General features: G+C 41.7%; 1 protein-coding gene across 1 annotated transcript; it reads right to left on the reverse strand.

Annotated features, from left to right (window-relative positions):
• Nucleotides 1-1,583: 1,583 nt before the first annotated feature.
• On the reverse strand, nt 1,584-24,902 carry emp2 (epithelial membrane protein 2). The gene is made up of 5 exons (XM_049561707.1): nt 24,692-24,902; nt 7,527-7,800; nt 7,323-7,431; nt 6,137-6,277; nt 1,584-4,694 (listed from the first exon to the last, which is right to left on the reverse strand). The coding sequence occupies exons 2-5, from the start codon at nt 7,602-7,604 to the stop codon at nt 4,525-4,527; spliced, it is 498 nt and encodes a 165-aa protein (XP_049417664.1). The 5' UTR covers nt 7,605-7,800; nt 24,692-24,902; the 3' UTR covers nt 1,584-4,524.
• Nucleotides 24,903-25,706: the final 804 nt, after the last annotated feature.

Raw genomic sequence — 25,706 nt, forward strand, 5'->3', positions numbered from 1 at the left:
AACCATAAACCAAAAACATTCTGACTCCAAATCAAGAGTGGCTCTGATGACTCAGCTCTTAGAGGTGATTCCTGTGGCTTCTGTTGAATATCTGCAACAGCTTGCACAGAACTTAAGCTCAGATAATCTAAATTTAGATTTATTTTTTAACTCATCAAAGCTAAAACGAATAGTTTCAAAGACTACATAATCTGTTATTAACTAAAGAATCTCACTTTTAAACTTACTTTTCATTTCAATAAAAGTTAATGAGGGATCTGCTGAAAGACAAAAACTATTTAGTGAATCACTCTTAAGATGAAAACGTCACAAAAACGTATGAACAAACATCACAATCTTGGCCTCCGATATGCTGTTTTGATCATTTTCAAGTATCATCTTGAGATAACAGAGGAAAATCTTCACTTCCATTTCTTTTCCCTGAATCTTCAATATCGGTGAGTTGGTAAGTTACCAGGCTCTGTGGTCCAAACATTGCTAGACACGACCATATTCCCATCACAAAACCACCCAGTACAGCACCTCTGAAGGATTCATCAAGTCCGAGATATGTGCATTAATACCCCGCTGGTCTACCTTAACTGTTTAACCCCCAAACCAACACAGAGAAAGAGGAAAACAGTCTACACAGTGCTGCTACGGTATGAGATCAAACATTATCTCTATATTACCACAAAGGCTGACATTAGAAGTAATTCCATGAATTGGTGGCGGGTACACTGTAAATCATGCAAGTTGATTTACTTAAAAAAGTCGAGGAAATCAATTACCTCAAAAAGGTAAGTAAATGTGGCTACAAGCCTTAATTTAAGTTTACTGTATATCTAGCTGTGTAGTTGTAGTTGTATTTGCTTAATTTTTGTAGTTGTTGCAGCTTATAAAATGAAAAGTGAAGTTAACTTGTTTTTTCTGACTGTTAGCAACTTCAGCAAACAAGGTTAGTGACTTAACCTCATCATGACAAAGAGTTTTGATGAGTTTTGTTTTGGTGACATGTTTAAGAACATACAAATATATTTAACTAGTTTGCAACAAGCACTAATGTGGTTTACTGAGGTTTCTAACCCTTAAAAAAGATCAAGCTAATTTTCACTTAAGAATTGAATTGTTGCAACTTAAAAATGACAAGTTAGAACGAGCTAGATGAAAAGGTAGAACAAGCTGATTTCACTTGTCATTTTTAAAGTGCATTAACTTAACACACAATATTAAGTTTTTGCAACTTAAAAAAGACAAGTAAAATTAACTTGATCTTTCTAGCAACTTCAGTGAACCGAGTTAGTCTGACTTGGCGTCATCATGACAGAAGGCATTGTAGCATATGAAGGAGATGGAACATATTTAGGTTCTGTTTAGCTGACATTTTTAAGAATATACAACTATGACTGACTAGTTTGCAACGAGCAGTAACGTGGTTTACTGAAGTTGCTAACCCTTAGAAACCCTCACTGGAGCTGGATGGATTTCCTTCAGGCTGGACAATAAATAGTTAGCTAACATGATCTTTCTTAGGCTAACTAAACGTCTGAAAATGAATAAACAATCCTAATTATAGAAATAACAGGTTCAATCACTGATGAAGTAAAAAAAAAAAAAAAAAAAAGTCCACGAGCATTCGTCAATACAATTAAACTTGTAGCTATCACCTTTAAGTTAATGTCACTTGTCATTTGTAAGTTGCACAACTTCACAATATTAAGTTGTTGCGATTTTTAAAAAAAATGACAACAAGTTAAACAAGTTAGACAATAAGGTAGGACAAGTTGATTTGTCATTTTTAAGTTGCAACAAACTTATAATATGAAGTTGTTGGAACTTAAATTTGTAATTTTGTGATTTGTAATTTGCAACAACTTCAAAATATGACGTTGCAATTTAAAAATGACAAGTTAGAACAAGCTAAACAAGTTAGACAATAATGTAGAGCAAGTTGATTTCACGTGTCATTTTTAAGTCGCAACAAATTCATAATATGAAGTTGTTGCAATTTAAACTTGTCATTTTTAACTTGCAACAACTTCAAAATATGACATTGTTGCAACTTAAAAATGACAAGTTAGAATAAGCTAAACAAGTAAGACATCAAGGTAGAAGTTGATTTCACTTGTCGTTTTTCGAATGTAACAACTTAACACACAATATTAACTTAACAACTTAGCAACTTAAAAAGACAAGTAACATTAAGTTGATCTTTCTAGCAACCTTGGTGAACCAGTTTAGTCTGAAATAATGTAATCATGTCAGAGAGGATTTGGCATATGATGGAGCTTGGATAACTCCATGCAGCAACTTCACAAAATTAAGTTGTTGCAACTTAAAATGATGTGTGAATAAAACTACATTTTAAGGAAACTTAACAATTTTGTATAGATTTTAGATAGATTTATAGTTATGTTTACTTACCTTTTTTTTTTTAAGGCATTCGATTACCTAGATTTTTTTAAAGTAAGATCAACTTCTCAGATTTTACAGTGTACAGTACAATGGCACATTTATTGTTGTTAAATTCCAGAGCACACATGTGCATAGGGTTGATAGAGATGTTTCACTAATGGACCAAATAAACAGTAGCCCGGCGAGAGAGGGAAAAAATATGGCAAGCCTTAATTACTTTATACATCCTCAGTCACATGATGCTAAAATACACAACAGTGGTTTTAAACAATAAATAGCTTTGTCTTTTTTTCAGTGGAGCTGTGAACAAAGAAGCATAATAGTAACAAAGAAATTCTTATTTCAAGTTTGCGTGATCCTACGTTGTCATTTCAAATCCCGAATATCACAGCACATCATTGGTTCCTTTTTCACCATTAAAACACAAGTCAGTAACAGAAGAATACAAACAACGAGTTAAAATCCTGCATATTATACCTAAACTAGTGCCTCACTACACATCCTGTATGCTATGGTTAACATAAGATTCTCTTTTTTTGTCTTTTATATATATATAATTTTAGTATTTCAGTCTTAGAAATAAGCTTTTGGCAGTAACCTTAACTATACATACACAGCAAATATGTACAAAATTAATTCAGTTGACTATAGATTCACAAAAAAAGAGTATGGACCTCTTGGAAAGTCCCAGTAAGACAAATCTCCCCACTTGTCTTCGACTGTTATCCTTTGTCATCAGATATTTCAGACAGGTTCCTTCCTATGAATAGGAAGCAGGACGAGGAGACAAATCAGTATGTTGGAACACTGCTCATGTCCTGTGTAGTAGCTAGGGGGCAAAGGGAGGAGAGGATTGAGAGGGCATGTTCTCACGAAATGCAGCAAGGAGCCTCAGGGACCTTTTTCTATCCAGAGCAGTGAGTGTGTGCTGAATGCAGCAGGGTGCATGTGTGGTGCTGATCTGTAATGCTTAGATTTGACCTCAACTTCCTGTAAATGAATCTATCCGGCACCTAGCTGGCAAAAGTATGATTTAACTTTTCAAACAAAATATGAATCATGAGCCCCTTTCACACGTGCCCTGTGAACCTGAAATTATCAAGACATTACGCAGACATTATGTGAGAAGGCAAATGCCCAAATCAATTAAACTGGATATCAAACTGACTTCATCCTGCCAGCTCCCTACAAAGACAGTGTGATGTCAGATTGAGCCCATGTGTAAATAAAGCGGAGAATTCACAGCGAGCAAGTGGGCATGTGAAAGACGTTTCTATCTTGAGGCTCATGCGAAACCATCTTAGGATGAAGAAGAAGGTCATTTACATGAAGACGGCAACGAGAGATGACGAGATAAGGGAACTTCTTCTAGCAAGGGCCGAGGCCAAAATTGTCAGACGAATTCAAGGGACAGCAAGAGACTCTGTTGTTTATGATCAAATTGCGAAGCCAGCTACGTGACTGCAGCGTGATCCGTGTCATGCCCTGCCTCCTGCACGCTCTACCCAGGCGCCACCCCTCGCCTAAACCAAACTGAGTATAGGTAGGTGAGAACGCCTCTGACACGGACTAACTCCTGTTGTGTGCCACATGTGTGAAAGTCAGTGTGTGGACCTGATTCTCCTGATACCGTCTGGCGTTCGTATGAGAAAACGTTTACAGCAACATATTTTAGTGGCTGTCACAGAGGGTCTCTCCAGTCAACCATCAGCTGTGTTTCTGATGCTTTAATCCAGAAATAAAGTATACAGTGCAGCCTGACAACTTAACAAACTCTGTGTTTAGAGAGTCCTTGTGTACCTTTGCCACATTCAGTGAGAACAATGTGCCATCAGGAAGGAGAAGGGTGTGTGACTACTTGGGGTTTTGAGTGTGTACAGTGTACAAAATGTGTTGCTGAATGCTTTTTTCTTTGGTGAATTGTCTAGTTCTGAGCCTGAGATTTGAAGTTATTGTGGATTTGTGCTGTATTTCCTTATCTCCAATGGTATTATAACATCTAATGGTTAGTGAGAGAATGTTTGCATGCATGGTTGTTGAGGAAAAGTGTATGTCTTTACGCATGTGTGTCCAAGTGTTCCTGTTTGTATTCTATAAAATCTTCATGCCCGTGCGTCAAGCTTATCACATCTATTTGCGCTTCCTGAGCACCAGGTACATGAGGCCGCTGATGAGAGTCATGGGGAAGCTGATCCAGGCCAGGATATAGGAGGAACCGTAGGAGCCTTTCTTAAGATCGCTCGAGTGGAAGCTGTCTTTCTGAGCCGTGTACATGGAAGCTGCCATCATCACACATAGAGCTGGGAGGAGGAGGAGAAGAAGAAGAGAACCAGGGAAATTATAGTTGAGTTGAAGAAGGAATTTCACGTGAAAGCACTATTCACACAGGACGACAGGACCTTATGTGATTTGTGATAATTGCAGGGATCGACTGTGATCATTTGTGGATCTGCCATGTCTGTAAATTGTCAACACTGAGGCTGTGTGATAATATTAGCCCAGTGTGAATCGGCATCTCTGTTATTTGGGGTCATGTGTAGGTTTTTTGTTTGCCTCTTTCCTGGTCGAGAGTAATGGAGGCTGCACTGGTAATAATAAATGAAAGTTTTGATAGCATTAAGGGTGCAGGAGGTTCATGTCGCTGCACAGTATGCAGACCCACTCACAAAAAGAGCAAGCTCAAATACACCAGAGATGTGATGTGACATGTGATCATTTGCGGCAGAATCAGTTTTGTTTAATAATAATAAATAGCTGTTTTTCCCTGTTTCCAGTCTTTGTGATTAGCTATACTAACCTGAAATACAGTTTTGACAATTTTTCATGACATTAAAGATATTACGATATATTCTTTTCTATTCTAACAAAATAAATAATCTGCTATCTTTCCATCAATGTGAGGTGAAATTAGGAGAACAGATTTACCTAACACTTTCTGGTACTGTTCTGTAAGAGTAACTAAACCCCAGAGTTTTGGCTGCGGTGCCTCTGCCCTGAGTTTTATTTTTGAAATGCTTCTAAAACAGGGAAAAAGTATTGACATGGGTATAGGCTAAGAGCCACTATTCACGTCTTCATTCTGTCGACAAGTAGAGGGGGGAGGGCGGAGGGATGGTGATAACAGATGCTACCAAATGTGTCGCCTGTCCTGGATAAGCCAGTAGCAAAATTAAATTGCAGTGGCCATTTTCAACCACTAGAGGGCAGTCGCTATGCAAATTTATAACACAATGGATAGAATTCAAATACTTTGCACTAAAATGTGAAGATGTGGACCTGAATCCGTCATCATCACTACTAAATATGCACACACATTGGTATTCAACTGAAAAAAGTGGTTTGGGCATTTAGTTACGACTAAAATCCAGCAGATGTTCCCATGTTTTGTTTACTGTTACTGTTCTTACACTGTGAAGTGTGAAGTATCATACAAAGCCATATGTGTATGCCCTCAAGCAGTGTGAGGAAGGTTACAATTGAAATGTAATAGGTGACAGATTACTAGTTACCTTAAAATGTAATAAGTAATGCAACTATTTTAATTACTTCATCAAAGTTATGTAACTCATAACATTTGATTCTTTTTGATTTCTTTTCTAAGATGATGCAGAACAACAACCACTCCACTCAGCTTGGTCTTGGCAAGGGGCTGTACACATCAATAAGCGTGTGTGTGTGTGTGTGTGTGTGTGTGTGTGTGTGTGTGTGTGTGTGTGTGTGTGTGTGTGTGTGTGTCACTCACAGGCCAATAGCTGGATAATAGCGGTGAAAATGAATCTTTCTCCCTGTTGGAGCCTGAAGAGCTGGAGGATGAAGACGAAGAAGCTGACGCAACATAAAATGACGGCTAGGATCATGGTAGCCTGGACCGCCTGCAGATATGCTGAGGAGAGAGGAGAGAGGAGAGAGAGGGTGTTACATACACAGAGACAAGACTTACAGTAACCACACATAAGCTACATACAGACGTGACAAATTTAAGAAAAAACGTAAATTGTGAAACGTGACAAATGCAGATGCTTCCACACAGGTGCACTGCATGGTATAATTAAGCAGTTAACATCCAGTCATGCTCTGTGGCATGTATAGACATACTGAGCAGCACTAGTTTTATATTCAATTGGAATTTTGGACTGAAGTGTTAGACAGCGCTCTCCAACACCATCATCCAGTGTGTAAGATTTAGGCAGATTTAGTGGAATCTAGCAACGAGGACTACAGATTGCAACCAGCTGCAACTTCTCCTGGTTAGAATTCCTTCTGTGTTTATTGTTCAGTTGGTTTTTACTGGGAGCCGATTATCTGCAAAGGTCTCTTCCTGTGTAAAACAAATGTACCAGGTGATTTAAACTGGTAAAAACACTGAGTAAAACAGTTTCCCGCAGTTTCTCCGATGCTGTTGGGCATGTTGCAGATGGGCCACAAGCCCAGCACCTGGAAATCTGTGCTCACTGTTTTTCTGTGATAACTTAAGATCCGGACATTCAGGACATTTTCACCAGGAGTGTAAGTATCCACAGAGGTCTCTTCCTCTCTAAAACAAACTGACTGTGATTCAAACCAGTAAAAACACTGACTAAAGTAGCTTCATGTTTAAAAATCTGTATTCTTCTGACGCTGCTTGTCGTGAAGGAGCTGCTAACCATGGTGGCCGAAGCGAAAATGCAAATGGAAGCATCTAGAGTCAGTGTTTGCTTTGTCCATTTTGGGCTACTGTAGAAACATGGCGGTGAACATGGCAATCTCCATAAACGAGGTCGAGCTCCCTATGTTCAAATTAATGGCTCATCCTAAGGTAACGAAAACACACAATGATTTTTATTTTCAGGTGATTATACACTAAAGAAAACACTTCCTATATTACCTTTAATTTCTGCCAATATATCCCCTACATCCTACACACTGGACTTTTCCACATGCTGTCTTACCTGCATCAGGAGTATGGCTGTTCTGCAGAGGATAGCAGGTGGAGTTGCAGGAGTACCACAGGTCAGCGTGTATCACTTCCTGTCCAACTGGCGTCACCACCCACCACGCCTACATCAGGGACAGACACAGAGATGGTTAAAGTGCTGGAAATATCCCATGCTGCCCAGCTCTGTTTTGACTGTATGATTCCAGTTTATACTCACATTGTGAATGGTTGCAACAAAGAGGAGGATGGCCGCAGCCAGGTGGAAGAGGACGATGAAGGCTAAGATGATCAACATGGCTGCCCCTCTGTCTGGTCAGGCCCGTAAAATATCCCACAGGCTGCTTCAGTAGCTGTCTGCGTCTCTCACGGGCTGATTGCTTCAGCTTTTGGTGGACGACAGTGCTGCTGGATGTTTGCTTGTGTGTGTCTATGCTGGCTGTCACAAAGGCTGGTTCGCAGGTGTGGATCAAGGTCCTTCACATGAAAGGAGTCTGTTGGGAACAACATATATGTAATACTTTAATAACACACACAAATACAGGAGAGGTTAATCCCTTGTGTGTCATCAGCATACATCAAACACACAGATAAAGCTGTCGCAAAGGACCTATTTTCCGGTGCTTGGCAGCGTCAAATGTTCTGTATAAATGTGCACATATACCCACAGCTCATAAAGAACTGCAAGAAGCATATTCTTATGTACCAATTTGACTTTCCTGGATTAATTTGGAACACCACAGCACTAAATGGTTTGAAAAAAACTGCTAAAATAACAACAGCAGCATAATATTCAACTAGTGGCCTGTGGGCCAAATCTGGCCTGCGACAGTAGGTCATGTGGCCCTCCATTTTCTAATTCACAACTAAAATAAATTGATTTACAATGGGATTATTTTGAACTTTTAATACAAATAAGGTGCATAAAAAGCATGAAAATGGAGCTTTTAATGAAAAATGTGCCAGGCAAGAATCCACGGATCCCCAACCGAGGTCCAGGCTGTGCCCCAAGTGTCCTTAAATAGTAAAAACGCCCCTGCATAAACCTGTGCAGGACTTCAGCGACTGGCCCCTGGCCACCTGTCATTTTGCATAAGTGGCCCCCAGACAAAGCAACCTGAATATCCCTGATCCACTGTAAGCATGCATCATTACTGAACTGTATCAGCTTTAACAGAGAGATGGAAACAGTGTACAGGCAATCCAAGTAGAGCTGATATGCACCAACAGCAACTGTTACATCTGCAACCAATTACCAAAATTCAACCTTTCTAAACAACTGTGAAGAATGCTGGGTTAATGAAACAGCCAGAGAAATATTTGTAGTCTCAAGGTCTTCCCTCAAATTACAGAAAATGCTACTTAGACGTGAGACGAAGCTTGTATGTTGTGTCTATATGTATGTGTGTGTTTGACGGTGTGTATGGAAGTGTGTGCAAGAGGACAGTTTGTGGGAGTGGGGTGTTTACTGTGCAGTGACTGAAGGCCTTAATCCTGTCTATGACTTGTTGATGGAAGCGAGGAGTTGGCTGTTTACATCTTGAAACGGTCAGTCTGTACTGTTCAGTCAGAGCAGACCAAACTACATCATGCTATGTTAGCATAACGGCATTAGCAGACAATTTCTGTTTCTGCTAGTATATTGAGATGTCAAAAATGACGCATAAGAGTTTAAGGGTCGCTGTAAATTAACCAAAAACACTAAGGGAGCAGTGTGTAGGATCAGTACCCCTTTTTGACAGTCGCTTCTTTTGGGCTTGTTTCCATAGCCCTGGTTGCTTGTTTCTCTCCCAAGATCTGGCAACACTGACAAGCCGGCAAGCAGCAACAACAACAACAATGGCGGCGTCCACAGGATCATGGGGAGCACGTTGTGTTTGGACCCAGGCCCTGGAAGCAGATCTGATTTAACACTGGGAAGAATATCCATGCCTTTACGATGTGTCGTCTCCAAGTTTGGTGACGTCACCGCGTTATCTGGGGCTCTGTCAGCGAGGGCTCGGTGGAGAAATCTTGTGATGTGCACACACAAGTGGTAATGCAGTTGGTGAGACTCCCGCTGACAGAAACACATATCGTGTAATGTGAACTAGGCTTTAAACTGATGATGGCTGGTCTTGAGTGATGATGTTTAAAAGCAGCAGGCCGATCCACGGCTAAAGTCCCCTGTAATTTTTGCTGAGTTCTTCCACAGCAGGGCAGGTGAAAGAAGTTTACCTGTTGGAGGTGAGCTGTTTGCAGAGGTGCAGTAAGAGCCTGTTGTCTGCAGCTCTTCATCAACATCTCACTGTGGCTGTTTCTGCTTTCACTTTCCTCTCTGCCATATTATTAGACTTGCCTTTATTGAAGAGAAGCTGCCAACAAAGCCCGGCAAATGCAGTAATAACACATTTAATTTCCTATAGATTCTTCGCAATAAAAGTCCTTCATTATTTTGTTATGTGTAAACTTTTATTGTGAAGCAGCACAATAAGGAAATGTTGAGTTTTTGAGCAGCAACTTCACACAACTTCTAATACGGCTGATAGTGAACAGGAAACAGTAAAATACAGCAGATACCTAAAGTACAACCATGACGCAGGAGAGAAACTAAACTCCACACCACAGTCAGAAGCTACAAAAGTACAAAAGAGACTTTTAAAAATGCCCTTTTGTTTGGTCTCCTGCAGACAGAGGTGAGTACAGTCTCGCAACACACTTGCTTGTTTGTTTGGCGGAGGAGAAGCGGGGTCGTCTAGGGTTGGCTGCAGTCGGCAAGACGTCACCGCTACCCGCTTGAGGGCGGGCTGCCCTGCTTTTGGACCTACTCCTGAGAAGGTCCATCCCACGGCACGTTTTGACGTGGCATGGCGCGTCTAAACTGACAATGGAAACACAAAACGCTGCGGCGTGGCTTTACTCAACACGGCCAAGAGTGAGAGTGAGAGTTCTTTTTGCAGCATGACCTTGGTATCTGTAGCATTACAACACGAACCAAATGCCCAGAAGTGTATGGCTTCAGACAACACTGTTGACAGTCATAACAGGTGTGTGTGTGTGTGTGTGTGTGTGTGTGTGTGTGTGTGTGCGCGTGAGCCTCCGCTTAAGATATGATCTTCTACTGAGGCCTTGATTTTATGTGTGCACCCTTTCCGTAAGGATATCCAGTATTTTTGTTTGTTTGTGTGTTGCTTTCCTGTTTATGTTAAAATACACTTAAAGTAATTGTCTTGAAAGGAAAATCCATTACAAATACTAAATACATCCAGAAACCTATTAGGTTTGTTTGTCCAGGAAAATGCTCTGTCAGCATCGTTGTGTTTAGTTTAACGTTCATACCGCTACAAATAATAACACGAGACAGGAGTTTGATATCTAGGAAATGTTTCCAGCACCACTTTAGAGGCTGTTTCACAGCTTCACATGGATGTAGAGGAAAGACTACTGTGTACACTGTACACATCAAACTCAGCCAAAATACCCTGTGGGGACAACGCACATCAAAAACCGTATGTGCACACACACACACATGAACTCCCACCAAAGAAGCTGAGAAAGCAGAGACACAAACATGTTTAAAAGCACATGTGAGTGCAGGCAGACACGCACACACACACACACACACACACACACACACACACACAAAGCCAGACAGCAGAGGAATTAGCCCTCTCCGCCAAAATGGAGTCGCAGTAAAAACAACCTCTCCCCGCTGACAGGAAGCAGGCCACAGTTTTGTGTGTGAGCATGTGGCTGTGGGGTGTGCCGGAGGATAGGCCCTGTCTGAGTTGGGGGAGGGGGTACATCGTAAAATAAAAATCATTTAAAAAAGAGGAAACAAAATGAGCTATACTCTTTGATTATGAGACATGGGGGTTGGGTTTAGACAGGAATGTAAACAGCGACAGTTTTTACCTGCCAACACACACTTTAATTTGCATCTGAACATTGGGAGGAAAAAATATGAATATCACACAAGTGGAGCGGAAATTGTGCGCATGCAGACCTGCATTTAATGTGGATGACATTTTTTTAACATTCACAATGTGCAGCAAGACAACACTGTATGGTTTGTTTAAAGCACTGGTTCCCAGACTGGGGGTCGCAACCCCCACTCAGGGTCATCAAAGCCTCTGGAGGGGTGGGTTGCGGAGCCTCCTTGACTCTAAGGGGTGTAAGAAAACTTTGTGAAATAATATAAAGTAGGTCTATATTTCAGCCTTTTATTCATCCCTATTGAGAAGACTAAATTAAATTTTTAATCTTAAAGTTTAGATTTTTATTCAGTACATACATTTCCAAAGATTTCAGCACAGTGAAGATCTGAATACAAAGTATATTCACAGAGCCTTTAAGCCTAGTTCACATTACACGATTTTCACCATGATTTTGACGTCGCAGAGGATCTTGAGAGCCACCTTGGGTTGGAGGTGAGTCGGCAGATGGTCTGCCACGACGAGTCCTCATGTGTGAAGAAGCCTACGAGCAAGTCGCCTGTTGTCTGTGACTGAGACTGGATACCTGGCATGCTAGAAAACTGGAGAAGTCTGACATGACTGACAAAGAGCATCAGCCAATCAGAGGCAGGATATGTCCCACGTCAGCACGCAGGAGGACGGAAGAAATGTGAGGAGGACAAGCCGCAGGGTTGCCAGGTCCTCTTATTAGCCGCGACTTTGGGCATCATGAGAACGCATGATAGTCGCTTCTTTTGGGTTTGTTTCCATAGCCCTGGTTGCTTGTTTCTCTCCCAAGATCTGGCAACACTGACAAGCCGGCAAGCAGCAACAACAATGGCGGCATCCACAGGATCACGTGGAGCGCGTTGTGTTTGGACCCAGGCCCTGGAGGCAGATCTGATTCAACACTTGGAAGAATATCCATGCCTTTACGATGTGTCGTCTCCAAGTTTGGTGACGTCATCGTGTTATCTGGGGCTCTGTCAAGTGAGGGCTCGGTGGAGAAATCTTGCGGTGTGCATACACAGGTGGTAACGCAGTTGGCGAGACTCCTGTTGACAGAAACACACGTCGCCAGGTATGAACACTCAAAAGATTACGATAGTCTCCGCGACGCAAAATCAGGGGGAAAATTGTGTAATGTGAACTAGGCTTTACTCTCTGCTTAACAGCCTCATCCTGCATTAGAAAAGTATGCAGTTAAGACAAGCAAAGAGCTAACAGTGGCCATGCAAAAGGGAAAGGAAAATACTTTATTTCTCAAAAAAGAAGCCTTTTACATATGTATAACTGTTAAAAAAAAAAAAAAAACATAAATAATGCAACGAATTCTATAAAAAGCTCCCATAAATATCAGGAAAACTCATCTCTGATGCAATTTTTACAGGATATAATCTGCTAAAATATCATCATAATCACTCATCGAACTACATCGAAATACAGCTGCAGATCTCAAAACATTTCATTCTGTGCAGGATGTGTGTGAACATACAGTGTAATGGTGTGTTAGTGACAGGTCACACTGGGTGGAAATGTGAGATGCAAGCTTATTTTTAGGACTGGCAACAGCATGCTGGAGGTCTAACTGTTGCAGCTTTGGAGCTTTAAAGAGTCTTAGAAAACTGGTCTATTATAACATTACAATCACGGTGTCTCTAGGGTGGCCAATCAGACGTCAGGTTTGACCTTACAGAACAATTGTAGCGCAGCGTGAGACAAACAAAAATGGAGGGGACGGAGCTGGAAATACAAAATAGCCAAGGTAAATACCAACAGTTCATTCACTGCATCCACTGCACGGCACCTTTCTGGTATTTGAATCTAATCTGACCTGCAGGAACATTCTTTGGAGCAGCAAGTAATCTCTGAGACATGCACACACACACACACACACACACACACGCACACATACAGACACACACACAGCTGGATCTGATTCCATCTGCAGCTGCTTTCTCGTATCAGTGGAGAGAAGTTGAGGGGAGGATCGAGGGAGGGAAGGAGGGAGGAGACAGAGGGAGAAGGAAGGGAACCCCATTGGAGGGAAATGGAGGGAAGCGAGAAAAACAAAAACAAGAGCGTAAACGTGCACACACACACACACACACACACACTGAAAACCACAAATATATAGCCTGCCAAGACACTCACACAAATGAGAGACTCACAGACACAGTTGAGATGATTAAAGTAAATCCAAACCATGTAGACCTCAGACATGAAGGCCTGGTGATGACTGACAGAACAGACACAATATATACTGCTTGTGTAAATTATATGTATACATGCTCCTTTGTGTGTGTTTCTATTTATAGAGTTACCACTTTGATTGTCCAAACCGTAATGATCGTATACAAGGGTAATTACCCAAAACTACAATTATGCTGATTTATCATTGTCATCACTTTTCGTCTCTCACATTCAAATGTAAAAAGAGATTTATTTTATAATGTATTTGTAACATTTCAACAGCCCATTAGATGAGATTCAACAGTCCAACTGTTTTGCTTTATTGTGTAGATGTTAACCAGATTATCTAGAGTATATGTGACAGCTCGCTGCATATTCTCAGAATAATTTAGCTGAGCTTGAACTATTGACTCCTTTGCTGCTTGGGTTGGGTGAACAGTTCAAGTCCAAGTCAATTCTTCTAGAAACATGTTGGTATGTTCATGAACTGTCAGATATACTCTATAGATGATATGTTTAGCATCTACAGAAAAAAATGAACTGCTGTATAATAATTAGGGATGCACTGATTGTGAAATGCTGATACCTATGTTTAAAATAACACTTGGCCAATAGCGGTTTGTGTTATTTTTGTTGTTGTTTATTCTATTTTTGTTGTTATACAACTGTGCTGTGAAAACCTCAATAGATTTCATATTTAAACAACTGTATTGATTAGAGTACTTATTCAAGTTTCTCATGAAAAACTAAGATTTACAAGATTACATTTGAACACATCATGTTAGTGTTTTAATTTACCTTCACACAATACTCATTTTTACTGAACAGAGTTTGAACGCACCATAAGCCCCTTTTACACTGCCAGAATTTCGGCGAATGTTGGGCTGTTTTGCCGGCAAGCTGCGAGCGTTTAGACACACAGAGCCAGATTGGCGAGTTGATCCGAGGTGCCCAATTTTCAGCCTTGTAGGGTAGACATATTGGTGGAACCTTTTTTGTTTAAAAAGGACGAGGTGCCCTTCTGCCACGGGAGGGGCTGTTGAAGACTTGTGGGAGGAGCTGTTGATGACCTCGCACGTGCGACCCACTGGCAGTGGACTAACAGGAAACAGCTGATAGCAGGAATTAGCGAGCAGCTAATAGCAAGAGGGAAACGCAAACCTGACAGACACTGTTAAGATGAGCAACTGGGGAGACAAAGAATTGCGCGCCCTCCTTGTCCTCGCAAACCATGAGGCCATTAACCGTCAGATGACGGGGACGGTGAAGGATGGGCCGGCTTACGAGAGAATCGCTGAAGGACTGACCAGCCGCAGCCTGTCTTGGAGTTTGTCACTGTTTACGTCACACACTGAGCTACACGTTTTGTTACTTGCTCACGCCCCCCATTGCCCCGAAAAAGGCGCATTCTGTATAAACAAAAGTAGGTAGGCGGCATTTTGTTGCACTCCCCGATTTTGTTTTTATACTGCCAATACTGAAAGAAGACTGATTGGGCTTTCCTGCAAATTCACACAATTCCTATTTAAAAGGGGCTATAGTGTAACTCAATGCAACCTCCATGAGCTGTAGGCTCCGGCCACCAGCTGCTAACAGCTAACAGCTAACGTTCACTAGCTCCCCTCCTGCCAATGTCAATGCAGATTTGTTTTTCACAATGTAGCATTATCAGGAAAAAAAAGAGAAAAAAAACACTGATTGTGAGTTTTCAGCAGCCTTCGTCCTGAAGGCCTTGTTTGTCCTTAACACATTTTCTATTGTCCCTGGGACGACAGAATGCCTTTAGTTACAAGCCCTGCTTTTTAGCCTGCTCAAAATTGATGTGACACTGCCATCGGTGAATGTCATCTTATTTGCCGATAGGCCAACAGCAGTAAACAAGGCAAATCTCAGCCAATAAATCCAAATTGAATCCTTTTAAAATGAGTGATGTGTCTAATTTTGCAGAGTAATAAACCACATATTCTCTATTGAAAACATGTCCGTAACAGTAATACACTCTTTCTCCCTCTCTTTTTCACTGCCATTTGACACACACACACACACACACACACACACACACACACAAACATCAAACTAAACATGGAGCCCTGTGTTCCCCAGGGGTCCTTGGGAACGGTGTTGCCTCGCAGACGTGTCGCTCAGCGCTCACAGTAAAGTGTGAAGGCACTGATACTCACCTCTGACACAAGGCAACAGCTGCACACACACACACACACAAAGAGCACATGCATGCTGTATACATTAGCTCCGCTACGTCTGGTATGCATAACACAGATATTTCATGCCTTATCTATCATAATAGACATATGCATGCAGAGGGGTATTTCCCTCAGCTGTGGTGTGTCAATCAGCAGAACAACAGAGTATTCATCACTAAGTTAGAGATGATCCGATTATTCACCGTACATCGAGCAATATGGATTTCGCAGCACTGACATCATGTCACTTTACCGTTAGCATATCACCCTAGGTTTTTGTTTATACAGGATGTCACAGAAATCTTACTCTTTCTCCTAATCTTACTTAGCAATACCTCAGTTTCGTGTTACCACATAGATAGACTGATTCTGTCAGACTGCAGCCACCTCGCCTGACGCACACACTGACAAACAGGCTGCCATTCCTCCTCTCCACTCAGCCCTGTAATAGGAGGCTGGGGGACTGCTGTGCAAGAGTGCAAGTGTGTGTGCGCCGACTGATTCCCTTGCCTGGTGGAAAATGCTGACTTTTAATGTCCTTTTTTTTTTTTTTTTTACTCTTTTCATAAAACACAAAGCCACAGACTTAACTGGGCCTCCGAATCTCACTCCCCCGTCTCTCTCACTGTCCCTCTCTCTCTTTCTGTGTATGTCTCTCTTTCTGTCTTTGGCCATGGAAAAACTAATTCAGGAAGAGAAAAGGCAAAAAGGCTTCCAGTGGAGCCCTCTGGCCCCTGATGAGGTCGTACAGTGGAAACGCTTTATGCAACATTTCCTCTTCCGAACCCTCACTCTGACAGACTTGTTGGGATTCACCAATAGAGGATACTTAGTCCTGAATGCCTCGTTTGTTTTTCATGAACCCTGACAGTATAATACATTCATCACACCAATTTAAACTAATGCAGTATTTTTACTGACATCTTGCTTTGTTCTATGAGGTCAAAACAGTTGGGAAAAGCAAATCCTGATGGAATTTATTAAATCAAATCAACAGTCCATCTTTGAAGAATGAAAATGTCATTCTTTTACAGGTTGAGTTCAAGCATTCTGCGGTAGCAACAAATCATTCTGGTGGGAACAACAATTAAAGTGACAAGGCTCAGACATGGGTCAAATTTGTCCTCTTTCAAGATAATTTGCATGGTGGTTTTCAGTTGCATCATGTGTCGACTACTGATGTATAAATAGAAGAAGATACAGCACTGGAGGTGGGGCGCCATTTATTCTAATCAAAGTTGCTTAGTGGCACATGAAGCCATAAAATCTTCCCGGATCTTATGCATCATGGGGGCCACAGAGCAAGCACACTTAAGACTTAAGACTTCTGGTTTAGCCCTCTGCTAACTCAAATGGGGTTGAAATGATTCAATCGTGCAGCTTTTTCAGACTTCAGAAATGTTATCAGACCAAATGAATCACTTTCTGATAGTGTAACAAGTCATTTCCAGGGGTTGTGATGCTCAAAAACATTATCCGCTGATTTACAGAAGTCTCTTTCACATTGTAAGTCTATGGGAAAAGTCTTCTTGGGCCCCATTGCATCACATGATAGATTCAGAACTTGTAGTTCCACAGTTTGGCCACTATAGGCCTGTTTCCACTGCAGGAACTTCGGGGTAATTTTACGGGGCAGGGGCCGTTGGTGCGTGTCTCCACCGCAGGAACCACCCCCGAAGGACAGAGTTCCGGAACTTTTACAGGGGTTAAACAAGTCTCTGCCTCGGAGTAGGTACTCAGAACGGCCCTGAGAAACTCCTGGCTGGGGCTTGGGGATTACTTGGTGCTGATTGGATATACTCAAGGGGGGATGTGACGTCAACAGAAAGCAACAAAATAGCCGGGATTTTTAAAACTCAGCAGACGAGGGTTAGCACGTTCATATAGCTTCCGCCGTCATGTACCATATAGTGAGTTTAGTGAGTTATTACAGACACCGTTATCAGCTAACAGCTAACGGCGTCCCTACGTCGCCCCGGTCAAAGTGGTCGCGCAACGATTACGTCACATCCAGAGCCCGGTAACTTTACAGGAACCTTCCTCCGACTCCGCTCTCTCAGTGGAGATACAGCTGTTGAGAGGGCCTAATGTCAAATTGGCTTCAAAGCCCGGCTCGGTTCCTTGGGGTTTGGTGTTGACACTGAGCCAACACATACAAACACTATTTACTGATGATGACGGCAAGGTCGAAAAGGCTAAGTGCCAACCTGATGTTCCAGATGGTTTGTTACCATGAACCATCTGAGAGGCCGTTATTGGAATCTGTTTGGAAAAGGGCAGGCACTTTCAAAAAATACTTGGTAGGTGATTGGATAAAATGTCTGTCAATCACTGTCAGATGCCAGTTAGGAGAAGAGCAAAAAACATTTTTTCCCATTGAGAAAAGCCTTCAGTGGCGTTCTTTGCGCTTCTTTCAATGAAGATATACTCTCAAGCCTTGATATAACTGAAGCTATACCATGTCCACTGATAAGTCCATTAGTGCATCGCTCATTTTTTTATACAGTCAATGGGACTGTATATAAAGATGGACGGTTCATCTCCACTTCCTCCCACTGTACAAAGATAAAGCCAAAATATCCTGGATACAGGCCCTGCTATCTTGTGCTGGGGACGTCATTTGGAGCCAGAGTCTGCGCAGTAGCAGTCGTGAATTGGAGCCAGGGTATCAAGTTCCCACCCATACACCCACTGACTCAATCTGAGCATCATACCGACTGACAACATGGCTGACATCCATGACATCATAGGTCTTTTTGACAGCATTAAGTCTGATTAAAACCAAACTCATCAAAACAATTAAGAGTTGAAATTGATTTTTTAGTTTGGCTCATGCCCCATCCGCTAATATGGCAGGGGCAAGGTTCCTGACCTATACTTCAGCCAGCCATCAGGGCACTTTATGTCTGAGAAAGTATCATGCTGAAGATGAATTTTCGTATGATTCTTGCGTGATCTCATAATAATGTGCAAGGTAAAGCAAGTGCACCTCGAGTTAAGACTCAGTTTCTAAGGTTAAGAATGAACCCTCATGCTCATTTTTGCTTTTTGTTTCCCCCAGGAATGGCCTCATGGTGTAACCATGTGTGTGTGTGTGTGTTTGTGCACACGCACATGTGTACACAACAACAACAGGCAAGCTAAGGCTTATTTTTAGGGAAAACACAAAAGGCACATCTTCCCTGGAGCGAAGCCAGAGACCAAACAAAGCTTTGCTAAGGAAGAGCACAACAAAACCTGTGGACACCCACAGGCACAGATGTACACACACAGTTTGCTTTTAAAATGTATGCGGAGTCATCTAAGTGGCAGTGGAGCAAGTACAGAATTATAAATATAACCAGATTGCCCAGTGTGACAGCTATAATCCTTTACATTGCGGATTTACTAGAGCCATTTTACAAACAACAAGTGGCTGCCTGTAAACTCTGAAATGAGCTGGTAGCCTCGTGAGGCAGAGAGCGAAACTGGATGAAAGATGCAGAGACAAGTTTGCTATTTGCACATCTTTATCGCCAGTCAGCCACATATTTGGCAGTTTGGCTTGAGGGTGTCACCAGAAGATAAGCCATATTGGATTTGTTCCAATTAAGGGGCTGGATCCACTACAGGTCAAATTTCTGGGCCATATATGGCCGTCCAATTCCATCCATCTCCTTCAAATACAAACAAGAATTGCAGGTTGTTGTTTTTTTTACTAAATTTGGAGAACAAAACCAGTGTATTCTAAATGCAGTTGGTTAGGATCACCTCCTGTGGGAAGGAGGCTCAAACTGACTCTGACTTTGTCTTTTAGAGCTTCCAGCCCCTGAACAGACCCACAGCTGTTGCTCCCAAAGATTTATCGTTCATGCAGTGGCATTTTAGAGCATCTCTGTCTAACGTAGCTTATCTCTTACAGTCTAAGTTTTTCAGAATTTGCCGTACATAAGCTTAGCCACTGGATGAAGGGGAAACACCATGTAAATTAAGAATTCCAGTATATTTTTTCCATGACCTAGGATGGTTCAATTAATATTTGTCAGCTCCAAAACAGAAAATAACATAATCTTTTAGGGACGCACCGATCCGATACCTGGATTGAATATCAGCCCGATATTATCAAAATAGATGGATTGGGTATCGGAAAATACAACCTATACCTGAGGCAATCCTTTCCCTTTAAATTTATTGCAATGCAAGCTACATCATACGTCATGGAGCAAAGGAGAAAATCTGCTGTGTGGAGGTATTTCACACTATTTCAGCTGTTGTTGCACAATAGTTTATTTTTGTTAAAAATAAAAAGTTCATCATTGCATTAAACCGTTTCATCTTGGTTCAATTTATCTTAGGAGAGAACTGTGTAGCCATCAATGCCTGATGCCTCTAGTCTTTTCTGTTCTACATGTAAAGGTATATAGCTTTTTAGGTCAACCATGGTATCGGATCGGTATCGGGTATCGGCTGATACTCAAAGCCACAGCATCGGGATCGAAACTGGAAAAGCTGGATCGTGCATCTCTAGAATCTTTCCTAGTCTTCTGTCTATACATGGGTTCTCATCCAAATGTAGTGTAATTTCTAGCCATATTTTCTGGAAGCTGGGGAAAGGAACTGTAAATGTATGTTCTTTTCCATCCATTACTGTTATGCAAATATTGGGAGTTGGCTCAGCAAGATAAGCAGCAGATGGCACTGATTCTCAAGTCAGGTACCACTGCAGGAGAAGATAGCGCAACAAGATGACGTCATTAAAAATATTACAACAAGGTGCTCTTGGAAGAGTTCTGGTAACATCCCTGTATAAACTTGCAGTGGCATACGCAGTGACAATATGTTAAGACTGTTTGTCATCATTTATTCATTGAATCTTTTTCCATTGCACTTATCAGCATTTACCTTTTGTCATTATCCCACCTTTTCCAAGAGTTTTTTTATTTGTGCTGGTGCCAGTCAGGTTTTTACAGCACAAATTAAAAATGTGCACAAAAATAGTCGGATGGAAATGCACCCTATAGAGCAGTTCCAGACTTAAATTTAAGTTTAGGACTCCTTTTTTCAGATATGCGAGAGTGATGTTTAAGTTCCCACTTTTTTTTTTTTTGGATTGTCTTCATCCCTGGGAATAACATGTATTAGTTTTGGAAATAGGCGTACTTCCCCTTTAATGCAAACATGCGCTCATACTTACAATTAACATGCTAATGTTTGGGTGGAGACAAAAACCAAACATTATGTGTTTGTCAAGCTGAAATCACACCCAGTACAAAACAGCATCTCATAAAGCCGACCATTTCATAAGGACACTCACATCCTGATGCTACACAGTCACTTTACTTCTCACGCCACACTCTAAATAAGAGAGGAACGGAGTGTCCTTTCTAAAAAGAGAAGGGTAAATTTTAAATTGAAATTCAATGTGTGGAAAATGGATTATAAGTGTGCACAAATGATGCATTCAGAGTCCAAATCGACGACAGCACTGTCGCTTCAAACTGATGTTTTTTTACATTGGTCATGAGACTTTTTATTGCTGGTGACACAAGCCTAATAACTTGACATTTTCTAGACCTTTTGCCCTAACCCCAAAATCATGTCTCTTCATAAAAAGGTTATAAAACACTGGCTGCTTTGATACTTTGAAATAAATATGTGAGCTATGTTGAGTTTTGCTGAATACCAGGAGAGGAAGAAGAATCATTGTTCTGCACAATGACGCCGACATTGTTGCAAAGGCATACAGTGTGTGTGTGAGGGTGCGTGTGTACGACGTGCCTGTTCGGGAATCAGGAGCCTAACAAATTGACAAATGCACACACAGACACACACATGCACACAACTGTTTTCCTGCTGGGTTTAAAGACTTCCCCCTGACGCAGGAATTCTTTCATGTTGGACACTAACATGGTTTGTTAGGTAAGTGTGTGAGAGGGTACGTTTTCACACACATTCCTGAAGTGACAGCGCTGAGTAATGACTCCCACATGGTGGAGACAAGTTGGGGCTAACACCTGATGGAGAGGTAAAAAAAAAAAAAAAAGACACCTTCATCCTCATCTGTTTATCATCCCTTCATTCTCTTCCATCTTCCTGCTCTACTCTCAGTCACTTCACACTTGTTCGCTGATAGTTTTCATCTGTCAGCAGCTTTGAAAACCTCACACCCCCGACTAATCCCCCTCCGATCAAATATCACACACCTCGCTCCTCATGCTGCATTCAGTGGCTGAAAATACTTTGAAATTAACACTGACACTCTGCCATGAAAACGTTCGGGCATTGTGTCACATCACAGCCGAAACAGTGAGGGCAAAGAGGGCAAAGGATTGCAGCCGTGTCCAAATACTTGAGATAGAAAAATTACATCTGCTTGAGGAGAATTTGGCCACTGTGTGCATCAAACTTCAGTTACAGTCCAGTGTGTAGGATTTAGGGGAATAGATCTGCAGAAATGGAATCAAAACAGTGTTTTCTTTAGTGTATAATCACTTGAAAATAAGAATCACTGTGTTTTTGTTGCCTTAGAATGAGCCATTTACATCTACATAGGGAGCGGGTCCTCGTCTAAGGAGATGGCCGTGTTGCACCGCCATGTTTCTACAGCGGCCAAGACACACGCTTTATTCATTTTGTAGTGGTTTAAATCACCAGGTCTGTTTGTTTTGGAGAGGAAGAGACCTCTGCAGGGTTGCCTCCCAGTAAAAACCTCCTGAGTATCTCACTACTCTGACTGCCGGACAGGCCGATATAGTGCCGTATGCGTCTCTATTAGCTCGTCGCAGAATTTTGCTAGACTGGAAGTCCCCTAACATCATCATCCTGTCTGGCTTAAAGGATGTTTGTTCAGAAAAGAAAAGATGGTAGGAAAAACATTGTTTCAATTGTAATTTTTGTATGATTTGCAATTATCCTTCAATAAAAATATCATAAACAAAACTCCTGAGTGTCTGGATCTTGAGTTATCAAAGAAAAAAGGTGAGGACACACGTGCTAGGCTAGCAGCCAGTTTCCAACACGCCAAACATCATCAGAGAAACACTGATTTGTAATGTGAAACTGCTTATTCAGTGTCTTCACCGGGTTAAATCACCACATCTGTTTGCTTTGGAGAAGAGGAGACCTGCAGATAAATATGGTGAAACCTCCCAGAAGTGTGGTTCAGAAAAAAGGTGTGCATACATTAGCAGGTGCTGTGCTAGCGGCCTGTCTCTGATGTGCCAAACAGCGTCAGAGAAACACTGATTTGTAACCTGAAACTGCACCTGATCAATGTGTTTTGGAGAGGAGGAGAACTCTGTGGATAATTCAGCTTCCGTTACAAACCCTGAAGGAATTCTGACCAGGAGAAGTTTCAGCTGGTTACAATCTGCAATCCTCACTGCTGGATGCTGCTAAATCCCCCGAAGCCTTACCCACTGCAACAAGACTACCTTCTGTAAAGTGTGGGGAAAAGCTTTCACGTTACACACTGCGAGTTTTAAATGTCATTCATTCAGCTGCTAATTTGTGGCTCTTTAACACATTACTTCACACATTTAATGACTGCAGGGCTCATTAAACTAAATTAAAAGCTGGGTGAGGAGAGAGGAGAGGATGGGCTGCAGTATTTCAGACTGGCTCTGTTCTTTCTTCAGTAACAGTTCATAAAACAAAACATTTGACCTTTGAAACTCAGAGTGAATTTAATGTAATATTAAAGGGATTTGGAGGTTTTTCATTTCTTGTTTTCATAAAGCGTCTCCTGCAGATGTAGACCCCCAGCGTCACAAGAGCAGCATGTATGAAATCAGTGTTGGAGCTAGTTTCATGTTCAGCACTGGTTTCCTAGAGCAGGTTGAGGGAGTCCAAGTTCAGGTTTAGCCATCCACCTGTTATCCTTTTCTCTGCCTTTTCCCATGCATTGTGTGCAACGGTTTATAACTGCATGTTAGCCAGGGTGGATTAGCACCAGCCACCAGCAAAATGCAGGTAAAATAATGCAGATCTGCCACAGAGTGGGTGGTAGATACTGAAATCCACCTGTCAATCCTGATGCCAACGGGGGCATGCAAATTAGTTTCCGACACATTGTTGTATCTTTGTAACCTTTCCTCTCCAAATGACATTTAATCTTCAGACCACTGCTGGACTGCATTATCCATCATGCAAACATTGCCTTAGGAGTCTCCATTTCTGCATCCTACTCCTAAAAGACTCCTCCAACCTTTGCAAACCAGGGCCAAGCTGTTGCTGTTCTCAACCACAGGAGGGCGCCACCATTGAAGGGAGAATGCAGGAGTTATCACCTGCCTCATCAGTCAACAATGCATGACATGGGCAGCTGGATTCAGCATTGTAGTCCAAGTAATACACTTATATGGAGCCTGAGCTGATTTTAAGCAGATTTAATCAGCTCAATAAAACACTGACACTCATATATTACCACAGCAGCATCTAGTGTGACCATATGTGCAGGTTTACAGATGCAAAGCACCACAAGTTCAGGACTAACTCTAAGTAATGAAGCAGATACGCTTAAAGCCCGTATGGGGCACGCACACACGCACATTTCCTGTATCCATTGAAAAAAAAAAAGTAATTTATCTTCCCTCTCAGGGCAGCAAACATTCATTCACAGCACACACACACACACACACACACACACACACACACACACGCACACATTGGTGGCTGACAACGCCCCTTTCATTTCCAACGTCTGAAAGTTGGAGCCACTCAGCAGAAGTTATGATGTGTATAAATACCCACAGGGGGAAACACGGCAGCAAAGGCCAAGTAAAACGAGTCTATTATGAATTATAAAGCTAAATAAAGGTATCATAGTTACTAAATATAAATTATAAAAATATCCAACAGTTATTTAAGGAATATTTTAGGCTGGATGAATATTCCAGAGCAGTAAATAAGAACAGTTAGGCTCAAGACTCACCATAAAGTCACAATAATGTTGTTAATTGGTTATTTATTATATATTTCAGAGTCGCATTGGATTTGAATGGGACATGATCCCTCAGAGAAAGTTCCGTGCAGCATTCAAACAACATGCAAACTACAAAAATACAAAGTTTACTCACCGAGTTTTGACTGAGGAGGAAGCAAAGCTGTGAGGAGCTCCAGGTGTTGTGTGTTAATGGGAAATTAAAGGGAAATTGAGGGATGGTAAAATAAAAAAAGTTTTGGAAATAAAGCCTCCAAACGTGACAAAACGGCAGCCGGAGATCTCACTGCTAGTCCCGCAGAAAAGTTAAAGACGCACGCTCTGTGGACCGGCTGTCGTGAGCGCGCGTGGGAGGGCCCGAGGGCTGGAGATGGGTGTGGTCTGGGGGATTTAATATGCTGGGAGGTGTGTGTGTGCGTGTGCGTGTGTGTGTGTGTGAACGGTGACAAGGAGTTAAGACTCGGCGGGAAAAGTAACTAGAACGAAATAATTATGGCAGGCAGTCAGAGGGGAAGTTTAAAAAATCTGTGTTTCCTCACATGGCAGACAGACTGAGCGAGAGAAAGGAAAACAAACGACAGACAGAGGTCAGACTGGAGAGAGAGGGAGACACAAAGGAAATGAAAGGGATAAAAGGGGATGAGAAGTCACCATGAGGAAGGCATGAAGGCTGGAGGGAGTAGTGAAAAGGAGCAAGAAATGGAGGGGTGAAAAGGAGCAATGAATCAATGAATTTTCTCCTTGTTCCACCTTGTCAGTCACATTCCAGGTCCAAGCGGAGTAGTCATTTCCCTGTGTTTGTATAACCATTGAATTCTCTATTTGCGTTTTTATGGCAGGTAAATTGGGATAGTTTTTGGTGAATTACCCAATACAAAAAGCACCTAAAAATCTTAACTGTGTCACTTTTGGAGCTTGTTATGTAGCTTTGCTATATTTCTATAAAGAAATTATGTTGCCAAGTAAAATACATGTCACTCCGATGACATGCTCAGGTAACACGGGACAGTCATGTTTGTTTTTCAAATGGTTTAAGCCATTTATCAGTTAAATTATTAATTCATTAAATCATGTATGTCACCTAATTATTCATCCATCTTTTCTGCTCTGTTCTCCCTGTTCCTTTGCTGCCTGTTTCCTTGGTGCCATGG

This window comes from Epinephelus fuscoguttatus, linkage group LG19, assembly GCF_011397635.1.
Source record: "Epinephelus fuscoguttatus linkage group LG19, E.fuscoguttatus.final_Chr_v1".
Classification (NCBI taxonomy): Eukaryota; Metazoa; Chordata; class Actinopteri; order Perciformes; family Serranidae; genus Epinephelus; species Epinephelus fuscoguttatus.

Bases quoted from the DNA above. Each gene is read 5' to 3' on its own strand.
- emp2 (XM_049561707.1), bottom strand. From the start codon at position 7,604: ATGTTGATCATCTTAGCCTTCATCGTCCTCTTCCACCTGGCTGCGGCC. The intron at 7,432-7,526 runs GTGAGTATAAAC...TCCCTGATGTAG, and splicing joins TTGTTGCAACCATTCACAAT to GCGTGGTGGGTGGTGACGCC. The intron at 4,695-6,136 runs GTGAGTGACACA...TCCTCCTCCCAG, and splicing joins TATTATCCAGCTATTGGCCT to CTCTATGTGTGATGATGGCA.